At 35.5% G+C, this 12,688-nt stretch overlaps 1 protein-coding gene across 1 annotated transcript in view; it reads left to right on the top strand.

The window, feature by feature from the left end:
- The window catches only part of CEP126 (centrosomal protein 126), a 129,364-nt gene extending 119,242 nt beyond the window's left edge, over positions 1-10,122 (top strand). The window contains exons 10-11 of the mRNA XM_057695482.1: positions 3,187-3,252; positions 9,986-10,122. Of these exons, the coding sequence (XP_057551465.1) occupies positions 3,187-3,252; positions 9,986-10,017 (98 nt within the window). The 3' untranslated portion in view covers positions 10,018-10,122. The remainder of the gene's footprint in view (positions 1-3,186; positions 3,253-9,985) is intronic.
- Positions 10,123-12,688: the final 2,566 nt, after the last annotated feature.

Below are 12,688 nucleotides of genomic sequence, written 5' to 3'. Positions count from 1 at the left end.
TTCTGTCCTACAGAATTAAGGTCATAAGATACTGGGACAGAGGCAGCAAACTTCGTTGATTGCCCCCAGGGCACAAGTGAAGACTTACTGGGGGTAGGGGAAAGGTAAAAGAAGTAAGCTTCTACTGCTAGAGAAGGGGCAAGAAGGAGGCATGTGCCCAGATTATTAGAGGTATCCTGCTATTGAAAAAGGGGCACAAAATTATCTTGCACAAAACCTGCCAAAGATTCAAGGCAAAGTTGACTGCCATGGGAAGGAGGGACAGGATGACTAAGAAGGCATAGACCAGGACAGCAGAAAAACCCCTCTACTCCCCCACCAAGAGGCCAGCAAGCACCCAAAAACAAGCAATAGAAATCAGCTGGAGAAAGGCAAGGGCATAGAGAGAGTCTTGTGGTATTGTGCAGACACACAGGAAAGCCAAAAGCTGAAAGTAGAGCAGAAAAATTGAAAGGAAAAAAAACCTCCATGACCCCTGCAGAAGCACAAAATAACACTAGAGAGGATTTTGAAATCATTGATGGACTGAAGGTAACCATAGCAACAATAAAACACAAACCTAGCTCAATCCCTAACTAAGTGATAACTACACACAGACATGCACACGCACACACACACACACACACACCAATTGCCTAACAGAAAAGACATGCCCATTTCCAGGCAGAAACACTATTTATCTCAGTATCCACTATTCTAAACAAGAAGTCCAACATTCAATCAAAACTTACAAGACACAAAAAAGGCAAGGAAAAAAAACTCACTGTCAAGAGACAAAGCAATTAACAGATTGAGACACAGAGATGACGCAGATGTTGGAACTATCAGATAGGTAGTTTTAAATAACTATGACTGATATGTTAAAAGTTATAGTGGAAAAGGTGGACAACATGGGAGGGAGTCTACAAGCATGAAGAGGTAAAGAATTTCCGCAGAGAGATGGAAACCATGTGAAAGACTCAAACAGAAATGTAAGAAATAAGAACACTGTGACAGAAATGAATAATATATTCTATGGGCTTGTCAGTAGATTCAACAGAGATGAGGAAAGAATCAGTGAATTTGAGGATAGGCGAGAGAAAATTTCCAAACTGAAATACCAAGAGAAAAAACAAAAAGATTGAGGGAAAATACCAGAACAGAGGACCTAAGAGCTGTGGAACAATATAAATAAGTCTAACAAATATGTGCTTGGGATCTCAATGTGAGAAATCACAGACTTTTTTGCTGGGAGAAGGAGCTATTGATTGGTTTTAGGTAAAGCCCATTTCACATGGGGTGAGAACCTGTTCTTGGGTCCCAGGTAGCTATGAAGAACTTCTGGGGTTATTTTGAGACAAGCTTCATATTACAGCAATTGGATAGCAAATAGAAAGAAATTAAATTGAACTCCTACCAAATAACACATAGAAGTCAGTTACAAGGTGATTAAAGATTAAATGTGAAAGAAAATACATAAAGCTTTTAGGAGATAACATAAGGAAATATTTTCTAACCTCAGGTTAAGGAAGGATTTCTTAAGTAGAGTATAAGGATCATAATCCAGAGAGGAGAAAAATAATAAATTCAACTACATTAAAATTACAAACTTTTCTTCATATCAAAACATCATTAAAAGAATGAAAAGATGGGCCAGAAAATGAGAGAAAATATTTATAATACATAGGGAAAAGACTCTTGTTCAAAATATATAAAGAATTCCTATAGATCAATAAGGAAAAAGGCAACTTAGTAGGAAAATGGGGGGTGGGGGGAGACTTGAACAGGAACTTCACAACAAAGGAAATGAAAGTGACAATAAACATTGATAGATATTCAACATTATTAGTAATGCAAAATAAAACAATGAGATATAATTATATACTCGTCAGAAAGACACGACTTTTTTTTTTCTTCTTTTTTTTGGCCGCCACACAGCATGTGGGATCTTAGTTCTCCTTCCAAGGATCAAACTCATGCCCCCTGAAGTGGAAGCATGGAGTCTTAACCACTGGACTGCCAGAGAAGTCCCAAGACATGACTTTAAAAGCCTGGCTTACAAAATCCAAAAATTAAAAGCATCTAAATGTAATATATTCATGTGCTGGAATACTGTTCAGCAAGGAAAATGAACAAACTACAGCTACACACATCATCAAATAATATATAATTTTGAGCAAAATAAGGCAAATCACAGGAGAATAAAGACAGTACAATACCATTTATGTGAAGCTCAGAAACATGCAAAACTGAACAGTGTTATTTGGGGGATATACACATATGTATTAAACCTATAAAGAAGCAGAGTCAGTTTAGTGGATTACCTCTATGGGCAGCAGAAGGGAATACAGTCCACAGGGTAGTGTTAAGGTAGGGAGCCCCAGGATGCCTCCAAAGTGGTGACAATGTTCAAATGTCTTAGTCTAGGTGGTTATACGAGCTTTATTTTTACTAATTAAACTATGCCTATATGTTTTACATGCTCTGTGTTAATTTCAAATTTTAAATGTTTAAATATATTTAAAAAAGGCAGGGTGCTAAAACACAAAAGCAATTCAGAACTAAAGCTGTAAGTTTAAGATGTAAAATTATGCAGATAACGAATAAAAACCTCAAGTCAATTTTTGGGGGGAATTCTTTTTTTTCCATTAGATATTTCCACATATCTTGAATGCTTCATGTAAAAGATTCTGCCTGAATTTTTTTCTTTTGCCCAGACCCTTGCTATTATATGAACAAAAGCCAAAGCATTGAAAAGGCAAGAGGTGATCAAATTACTAAACTTCTTTTTGCCTCAGTAGTTAAATAAACATTTCCTATTTCCTGAGATGCTCCAAGAATGAAATTCATTTTTGGTTTAAAAAGGAGAAGAAGAAGAAGAAGAAGGAGAAGGAGAAGGAGAAGAAGAAGAAGAAAAAAAATGTTAAAGAAAGGATGATCTAGCATTTGAACAAAGATTGGTATAGAACAGTCAAAGTACTAGGAATGCCTTTTTAACAACATAAATTTTATGTAATTGTTTTTAATCAAATTAACTCTATTTCTTCACCTAATATAAATATAAAGACTTTCTGGGACAATAAGAAAAAAAGGCTCTTAATTTTGAATATTTTGACACATCAGAATTTAATATTTGATTCTTTAGTTGTTCTTCTCTTTCAATATACATAACTAAATTATTTGTATATCATGGTATAATTATTTCAGATGTACAAGAAACCATTTGCAAAAAGCCATCCATCAAAAAGTACTTTACAAATAATACCACTTCTGGTAAGTATTTTCAGAGCTTTTTTTTTCTCATTTTAGGAAATTTCATGAGTTTAAATATAAGAATCCTGTATTGATATTAATTTTTCTTGAGATTGGCTTTTAGGGAGTTTTTTTCCCCAAGCAACTTTTAATTATAAGATGTTTTATTAGAATCAAGCAAAATATCCTCTTATTTAAAAAATCATACTATAAAGATTTCTACATTGAGAGCATTTCATCAGTCAAGGGAACAGAAACATGCATCAGTGTACTACTCCTCAAATAATTTTAGATATGCAGCCTAATTAGAAGATTGTTAAGGAGTTTACATTGATAATGAGCCCATCCTTCCTCATATCCCTTCCATGTCTTCAGAGTTCCAAACTGTACATTACTAGTTTGATTTTTTTTTAAGTTTTGCCTTGACACTGGATTCTGGTAAAGACACGCACACAAATGAAAAACAGTCATCGCATTCAGAAATTTTCAGTCCAACAGGGAGAAAGACATAAATGTATAGTGTAAAACAAATAGCTGTAATATAAGGTAAGATAAGACTATGTGAGGCACAATCTTAGGAAATCACAGAAGGAAAAAATCATGTCTGGCCAGAGGTGATCAGGAGACATTCAGGTCTATGAAAAGGGCATCCTCAAATTAAAATATTACCTATACTGTCACAACCTCAATTTAAGTGTTCAACAAAGAAATGTTATTTTAGAGAAGTAATTGGACACTTGCTCAATTGATTTTCATCATGTGCCCTCAGTTATGAAATTTCGACAGGAGAAAGTAAGATTATGCAAGAACACTTCATTTCTTATTATTTGGTTTTAAGTAAATAAAGTTATATATGTCTTACTTATGTTTCATATTTTTACTATGCTCTGAGGATAGTCATGAATAATAGTAAGTAAGAAAGAGGCTGTCCCTGCTCTCATGCAGTTTATTGTTTAACTCTGAACACATGGTTCTTAGAAGTGACCTTTTCAGTGTGGCATTTTTAAAGCTATGATTGTTAGACAGAACTCTTGGCAAAGATCACTTTGATTCCTGATGTATTTTTTCATCGTTACTTTTTACATACTTTTGTTTTTTTGCTCAGTTTTTCATCTCCACCAATTCAGCAATTTAAGTAATTCTTGCAGTGTTAATTTTTCTGGGTCTGAATTTTGACTGTGACAATATTTTATTTATCGTATTTATGATTTTTACTTCATTTAAATGAGATTGTACCTACAGTGACTGAGATCACTCTTCCATACACTTCAACTCAAGTTGGAAACAGTTTACTAACCACAGAAGACTGACTGAGCATGAATTGTAAATACTACTCAACAGGAAGAGAAAGTCACCTAATCAGCAAATTACTCTCTTGTGTACATTGGTACACTGTGTCATGTTGCTAGAGTATCTACTAACTGAAAAGTTAATGGTGTGGATTAGGGCCTGGTGGGCTTGAAATCATTTTTATCTCATACCTTTTTCATTCTTTTCGACAGGTAGTAACCATTAGCTTTCTTCAGTCTCTTTATCTTCAAATATGTTACTCTTCCTTATTTTAACATTACTAACATAGGTCAGCAACCTTCTTTTTTTTCAGAGAAAATGGTATGAATTCACAGAATTATTAACTGCCTGTTTCAAGCAGCTAGCGTCAAAATTACTCCATCCCCACCCCCCATCAATACTGCTTCATTTGCCATATTCTGCCTGATGATTTGAACACTTTATTCTTGTTTGCCCTTTTGTCTGCTATTTTTATTTTGTTATTTTACTCTTCACTTAGATTCACCAGTTGTTGACATTTTGCCATGCTTGATTTATCTGATGGATGGATGGTTGGATGAATGGGTCAGTGGGTAGATGATGGATGAATGATGGATGGATGAAAGACTAGGGTAGAATACATAGAACAGGATAGGATAGGACAGAAGATACATGCTTACACATACACATACATTTTAATGAACTGCTTAAAACTAAATTACAGATGTGACGGTATTCCCCTCTAAATACCTCAGCATACATCTTGTCCTGGGAATAGACAATCTCCTACATACACATAATACCATCATCACACCTAAGAAATTTAATAGCAGATATGATATTACGTGATACGCATTCCATATTCAAAGTTCTTCAGTTGTCAACAAAAAAGTCTTCTTTGGCTATTTATGTCTCTAATCTGGGATCCAACCCAGGATTATACGTTGTATTTGGTTGTCGTGTCTTTTAACCTAGAAAGGTCTCTTTGCTCTTTTTCGATCTTTCATGCACATTGACACTTTGGAAGAGTCCAGACCAGTTACCTTGTTGAATATCTTGTAATCTGGATTTGTCTGATTGTTTTCTCATTATTAGATTCACATTAATATTTATGGTGCATGCAGACTTTCAGAGTTTGTTTTTATAGCCTGTTTGTTTGTTTTTTAACCACCTGGGCTTACTTCTACCTATATCTTGCCTTCAAGTCTTCTATTTAACTGCTTGTTATTTAGAGTCCAGAAAACAGATGTCCAAGCTTTTAGAGTTATGTTAAATCAAGAATAAATAGGTACTTAGTGCCTCCCATGGGAATAAAATGCGTGGGCTTTAGATGTACTTTGGTCTTTTAAACGATTTCAAAATTTGTGACTGGATCTCCATTATATTTTATATACATAAAATTATTTCATATGCAGTTTCTAGAAAGGCAGTATATAACCATATTCTTACACTTTCTGTATGTATGACACAAGAGATCATTAAAGCTGTATTGTATTTACCAGGACAATTGTGGTATAGCCTATTTCTAGTCAATAGAGACTTTTCTAAAAAAGATTTCCATCTCTTCAAACAATGGCAAAAATATCTATTCAGGAGTATTTGTTATTTTGGAGATGTTGCAGGTAAGCTTTTTATCAATGTTTTTTATTTTACATTTCAGCTCCAATGTTTTCATACCCATATGAACTTAACAAGAATTTTGTTTTTAAATTATAATGTGTTATATAACAGCTTTACAATGTACAAGTATTATGTAGTTAATTCAGAAACTGAATTTCTCAGCCTAGCAACATTAATTATGTAGTATCTATCAGGTACCCCAATACCGAAAATCCAAATGTTATTGGCTTAAGATTTGAGAATTGATATTTAATTCCCAGAAATTGTATATCTCTGGAATATTCATAACCTGGGTTAAGTTTATATATTAATCCACCACCCCCCACCCCACACATGTATGGTTTTGTTGTTGTTACTGTTTGCATATTTACCCCATTCTGTTGCCCTTTGGGGTATTTTCCCCCACACCACTGCTTCATGGTGTTAATTTGGGTTTCTCATCTCAGGCATAGAAGTAAACTGATATATTCATTCTTGCTAAGGTGTTTAGCATGACTTTTAAAAGACATTTTATTATTTTAAAAATCATTTTAAAAGATTTAAAACCATTTAAATCATTTAAAACCATTATCTGGAAAGAACAATAGTGAATTTCTAATAGTGGGATTTGGGGCACTTTAACACTTGAGTGAGAGGAATATTTTGAGCAGGAAAGCCTCAGTATCTTTCATAGCACAAGCACTCAGCTGCTATTACTTAGAGCAAGTACTGTTCTGAGATTTTCAGGAAAAGACGTATTCAACCCACTCTTTCTTGTATCCCTTCATTGAACACTCATAATCATCTTAATAATAGTATCTACCCCCATAGAGCACCTGTGAGGATTATGTGAAATAATCACCCATGTAAAGTCCTTACAACAGAGTCTATAACATAGTGTATGCTAAATACATGTTAAGTTTCATTATTATTATTATTGCCACCATTATGATCATCTTACTAGTTTAAATTGTCTCAAAAAAAGTAACTTCCTAGGTGGCACAGTGGTTAAGGATCCACCTGCCAATGCAGGGGATACAGGTTCCATCCCAGCTCCAGGAAGATCCCACATGCTGCGGAGCAACTAAGCCCATGAACCACAACTATTGAGCCTGCACTCTATAGCCTGTGAACCACAACTATTGAGACTGTGTGCCACAACTACTGAAGCCCACGTGCCTAGAGCCTGTGTTCTGCAACAAGAGAAGCCACCACAATGGGAAGCCCGCGCACCACAACGAAGAGTAGCCCCCACTCTCCACAACTAGACAAAGCCTGTGTGCAGCAACGAAGACTCAATGCAGCCAATAAATAAATTTTTAAAAAAAAACTAACATTCCAGAAAAGTACTTACATGAAATTTACGTGCAAAGTATAACTTTCCCTTCTAAAATATAGGAATTATCCTAACAACAATTTATAGTCCCACCTGCGTTTCCTCTTACAATGTCAATCTTCCATTCCAGCCAAACATGTTTTTCATGTTTTTCTCATACTTATGTTTGTGCCCATTTCCTATCTACACTATATTTTTGCTCTACTCTTCAGATACAACCCTGTAAGCTCCAACTTAATGTTACTTCTCCCATGAAGTCTTCTGTGACCAATCCAGCTATGATACTCTCACCCTCCTCTGAATTTATTACTGTAGTTTATCTGTTTTTATGCATATACTCTATTTGCAACTTGTTAGTTGCATGTGCATTTTTCTTTCTTTGTGAGTAATCTTCTTTGGAACTATACTCTGAGAGGCTGTTTTTCACCTTTCTGCCTACTTCATAGAAACTTGCACATACTAAATATTTGAAAATATTGGTTGAGATTTTATGATTTTTTATACATGGACTTTGAATATATAAATTACCCACATTTTTCAGACTGCAATAAAATGTAGTAATTTATTTGAACCTGAAATTCTTTTAATATTCTGAAGGTTTTATACTCCATAAAAGTACAACTATTTCTAGAGCTCTTCCACAGCCCTTTACTGAGTGTTAATATTTAATCAATTAATACTCTTCATGGCTACTAAACATTGTTGAAATATAATTAGAAGAAAGGAAGCTCACACTTACTGGGTTCCTACCATTGAAAAGCACTGTGCCAAATGGTCTCACACATATTCTTCTGTTTAATCTTCTAAGCTAGGGACATCAAGTAATTTTCTCAAGTCTCGGAACTGTTCAGTGGCGAGCCAGGGTTAACACTTTCCCATCTACCCCCCAAAATCTGTTCTTCCTTTTATAATTCTTATTTCAATTAATGACACCGTCATCCACCAAATTTCCTGGAGAGAAATTTGTATCTCATCCAGGCTTCTCATTCTCCCTTATCCCTAGGCAATAAATCCTCCTAATAATAAAGTGCATCTCAAATTCACTCACTCCTCTCCATTTCTATCAATAGTACCTTAGTTTAAGACCATGTCTCATCTAGACCATTTTAACAGCCTCCCTGTTTGCTCTCTCCACTGCATCTTTCACACCACCACCACCAGAGTAATCTTTTTAAAGCACAAATGTGAACATATCACTCTCTTTCTTAAAACCCAAACTCAGTAGTTACCCATCACCTAAAAGATAAAATTAAAACTCCAGAGAACTACATTCAAGACTTTTCACCCTCATCTTCAGTTGCTCTGCAGCTCATAATTTACACACTCGTGAGTAGCTGGCAGGTCTCCCTGGAACTTCTTGCAGCTTTCAGGGCCCACACTGCTCCCACTGCCTCACAGGACTTGCTCGTGAATGCCTCCCTCCTACTATTCTTTAAAACTTGACTTCAGTGTCATCCCCTCCAGATGGGCTTATTCAGCCCAAACTTCGTCCTATCCAAAATTTAGAATTTCTTCTTCTTGGTAAACCGTAACAGCCCGATTTTTTTCTTTTTCTAAAAATTATCATATTCATCTCTTTTTACTCATTGAACGGATGTTGCCTGAGTTCTTACCATATGCCACGCTGGGACTAGAAAGAGTAAAACACTTCTCTTTCCTCAAGTAGTTTGCACTACAATAGAGACAAAATGCAAACAATGTAGGATAACAGTGTTACTGCAGGGCATCCTCAAGACACCTACCATGATTTTTCAACGTAAAAACTAGGAATCTAGGACTTCCCTGGTGGTGCAGTGGTTAAGAATCCACCTGCCAACGCAGGGGACATGGGTTCTATGCCTGGTCCAGGAAGATCTCACATGCCGCAGAGCAACTAAGCCCATGTGCCACAACTACTGAGCCCGCATGCCATGACTATTGAAGCCTGTGCACCTAGAGCCCGTGCTCCACAATAAGAGAAGCCACCGCGCTGAGAAGCCCACACATGGCAACAAAGAGTAGCCTCCACTTGCCGCAACTAGAGAAAGCCCGCATGCAACAGTGAAGACCCAACACAGCCAAAAAATTAATTAATTAATTAATTAAAAACTAGGAATCTTAGAAGCAGAATTTTCAACTTGAAATATTTTGTTTACTTTTTTAAATAAATTGAATAAATTTTTAACAATTACCTTCCCAAGCAACTTCTTTAGCCCAATATGTTGTTAAACTGCTCCTAGGGTAATATATGGGCTCCAAGTGCTTCCTGTAGAAAATAAAATTATTGAATTTTGACCATTTACACAGAAGACTATGATTTTAAACAAGCACCTCTTAAGCACATCTTACCAATAGCAAGGAGTAAAGATTATGAACTATTATAATTTGTATGATGCTTTATATAAATTGGTAGTCGTTATGTTGAGATTAATGTATATGTAGCATTTGAGAAATTGAATTATGAGTTTAGTCTTATTAAAGTCTGTAATCTGTATGGAGATCTACCTTACAGATTTTACCTTAAAGTCTATGAATTCTACAGTTAAAAAAAGTTCTGAAATTATGTTACAGAACAGCCAGCCAAGGACCAGTCCATCTCCTGATGTTGGATCCAGATCACAGAGAAAATACTAATGAAGTATAACAGTAACTACTAAATGGAATCATTATTTTTGAGAATCTCCTGTAAATATATCATATATTTGTGCATTTGTTAATTATTACTATAACCATAAAATAAAGGTAAATCATAACATGGGCAATGGAGATAACTTGATCAGTTTACATTTATGCTACAAATTATACTTTATTATGTATTTTATTGGTAAATACATTTTTAATAAATGAAAATATTTCACTGTTCTTAATGAGAATGCTACTGGAAATAAACTTGTATTTAAAAATAAAATATTTTATTTTTCAAATGATGTATTAGCTATAGTTCTGAAGCTTGTTTTTCTGAAATTCCTAATAAATTCTACTAAATTTTTGTACAGTGGTGTAAAAAGTTTATGATTAATAATTCCTCTCATAAATAGTAATGCTATTTATGTAGGACTTTGAAGGGTCTGTACTTTGGAGATGTTACCAAGGGGTCTTGTTCTCAATTCTGCACATTCAGAAATTAAAGTTACCCTTTATCCAAGGGTGATTGGTCTCTAAAGAACTGACTTCACTAGCAAAGCTCACGAGGTAAATGGTAAACAGAAAAAATAAACTGCATTCCCAACTGGATAACTTGAATTCCTGATCAGTATGTTCTTTTCCCAACAAGAATGTCTGCTGGAGAAACCAGATTTATATTAGAAGTTTGTTTTTCTGGGTATAGAAACCAAGCCAAACGTTGTATGGTCATAAAAATTTTTTTTATAGAATTATGATAGTCTTGTACATCCTTTTATTTTCCATCAACTATTTCTACTTCATGCTCTCATCATCTCTTACCTGGACTATTTCAAAATGAATTTTGTACCTCTGGCACTAATAAGACTGCTAGAATGGCGTTTCTAAAGTGTGAGTGAAATGACCAGAATGAAAATCATTATCAATCCCATCTTAAATGTTTTTAGAGCTTCCTCTCTAGCTACTAGAGAAAATTTACACTCCTGAGCATAGCATGTAAGGCTCTTCATGTTCTGAGTCCTCCCTGCTTACCTACATCATCTTTACCACCTTTCTCACTACACCACTTATTCCAATATACCGAACTCCTTATAGACCCCCAAATACAACCTGCTATTTCATGCCTCTGCCTGTACATATACTACAGCCTTGGAATGCGTTCCCTTTCACTCTAGTTACATCTGCCTAATAAGCTTTAATTCATTCTTTTAAATTCTGAGGTTGAATTTTCTCCAGTTTTTCCTAATAATCATCTCTACTACCTCCTCTATATAAATTATGTACTTTGTACCCTGAACTGTAATTATTTGTGTGTATAAATGCCTCTTCTTCTAGATCAAGAGCTCCTGGAAAGCAAATTGTCACTCATTTGTGCCTTTAGGAATTAAAATAGGGTACATAATGGCAGATCAGAATACCAAATAAAGGAAAAAAATAATTGTTCGATTTATCAAGCCCCTACCATGTGCTAGGTACTTATTATTACTTGCCATTATTATGGGACTTAAATTTTAGTGAGTATTAAGGATTTTAAAACATAAAACTATAACATCAGATAGTTATAAGGTATACCAAATGAAAACAAGAGCATGGTAAGGGACAGACAATGATGGGAGTACTATTTTAGACAGAGAGGTAGAATGCTCAGAGAAGGGCTCTGAGTAGGTGACATTTGAACAAATAACTGAGTGAGGTAGGAGAGCTAACCTTGGTGGTAGTAGGAGAATAGAATTGTACATGGTGGGGAACTTACACAGGAGCGTGCTTAACATGTTTAAGGAATAGAAAGGCTAGCATAGCTAGTGAGCAGCAAGCAAGGCAAAATTACTGGGAAATGATGTGAGAGAGGTAGCCACAAGCAGGATCACGTAGGGCTTGTAGGCCATAGGAGGGACTTGGGATTTCAGGCTAGAGTTATGCGGATGAATCCTTTTCAGGGTTTAGGGTAAGGGAGGGACAACATCATTTTAAAGGATCACGCTGGTGTCTGGAGCATATATTTAGGGGAGGGAAGGAGGTGGCAAGTATTTAAGGAGGGGGACCAGTTGAAGAACTTTTGCAATAACCTAAGTGAGAGAAGTTTATGGCTTGGATTAGGTTAATAATGGTGGCGGTAATAAGTGGTCAGATAAAGAATGTATTCTGAAATATTTATTTTATGACAGAATGGTATAGAAAAAAAGGAGAAATCAAGAATGATTCCAATGTTTTTGGGCCTGAGTACCTGTGTGAATGATGGAAGCCCTTCTTGAGATGAAGACTACAGAAGGAGAAGCAGGTTTGGGTTGAAAATTAATTTTTAGGTTTAAGATGCATATTATCTATCCAAGTAGTGATACTAAGTAGGAGGTTAAATACACAAGTCTGGAATTTGGGCGTGTGGTCCTGACTGAACATGTAATTTGGGAATTGCCAGTATGCAGATGATACTTACTGCCATGAAACTGGGTGAAATCACCTGGAGAGAGAATGTAGCTAGAGAAGAGATCTGAGCAGCCAAGAAAGAAATTGTCTCAAGGAGGAGGGAGGAATCAACTGTGTCAAAGCTGGTAATAAGTTTGGGTTAGATTAAGACTGAAAAACCCTGATTGGATTTGGCTACCTGGAGATCACTGGTGGCTTTGACAAAAATGGTTCAGCAGAATATTGGGA

Source organism: Hippopotamus amphibius, chromosome 9, assembly GCF_030028045.1.
Source record: "Hippopotamus amphibius kiboko isolate mHipAmp2 chromosome 9, mHipAmp2.hap2, whole genome shotgun sequence".
NCBI classification, from domain to species: Eukaryota; Metazoa; Chordata; class Mammalia; order Artiodactyla; family Hippopotamidae; genus Hippopotamus; species Hippopotamus amphibius.
This window is presented reverse-complemented; position numbering and strand designations above follow the sequence as displayed.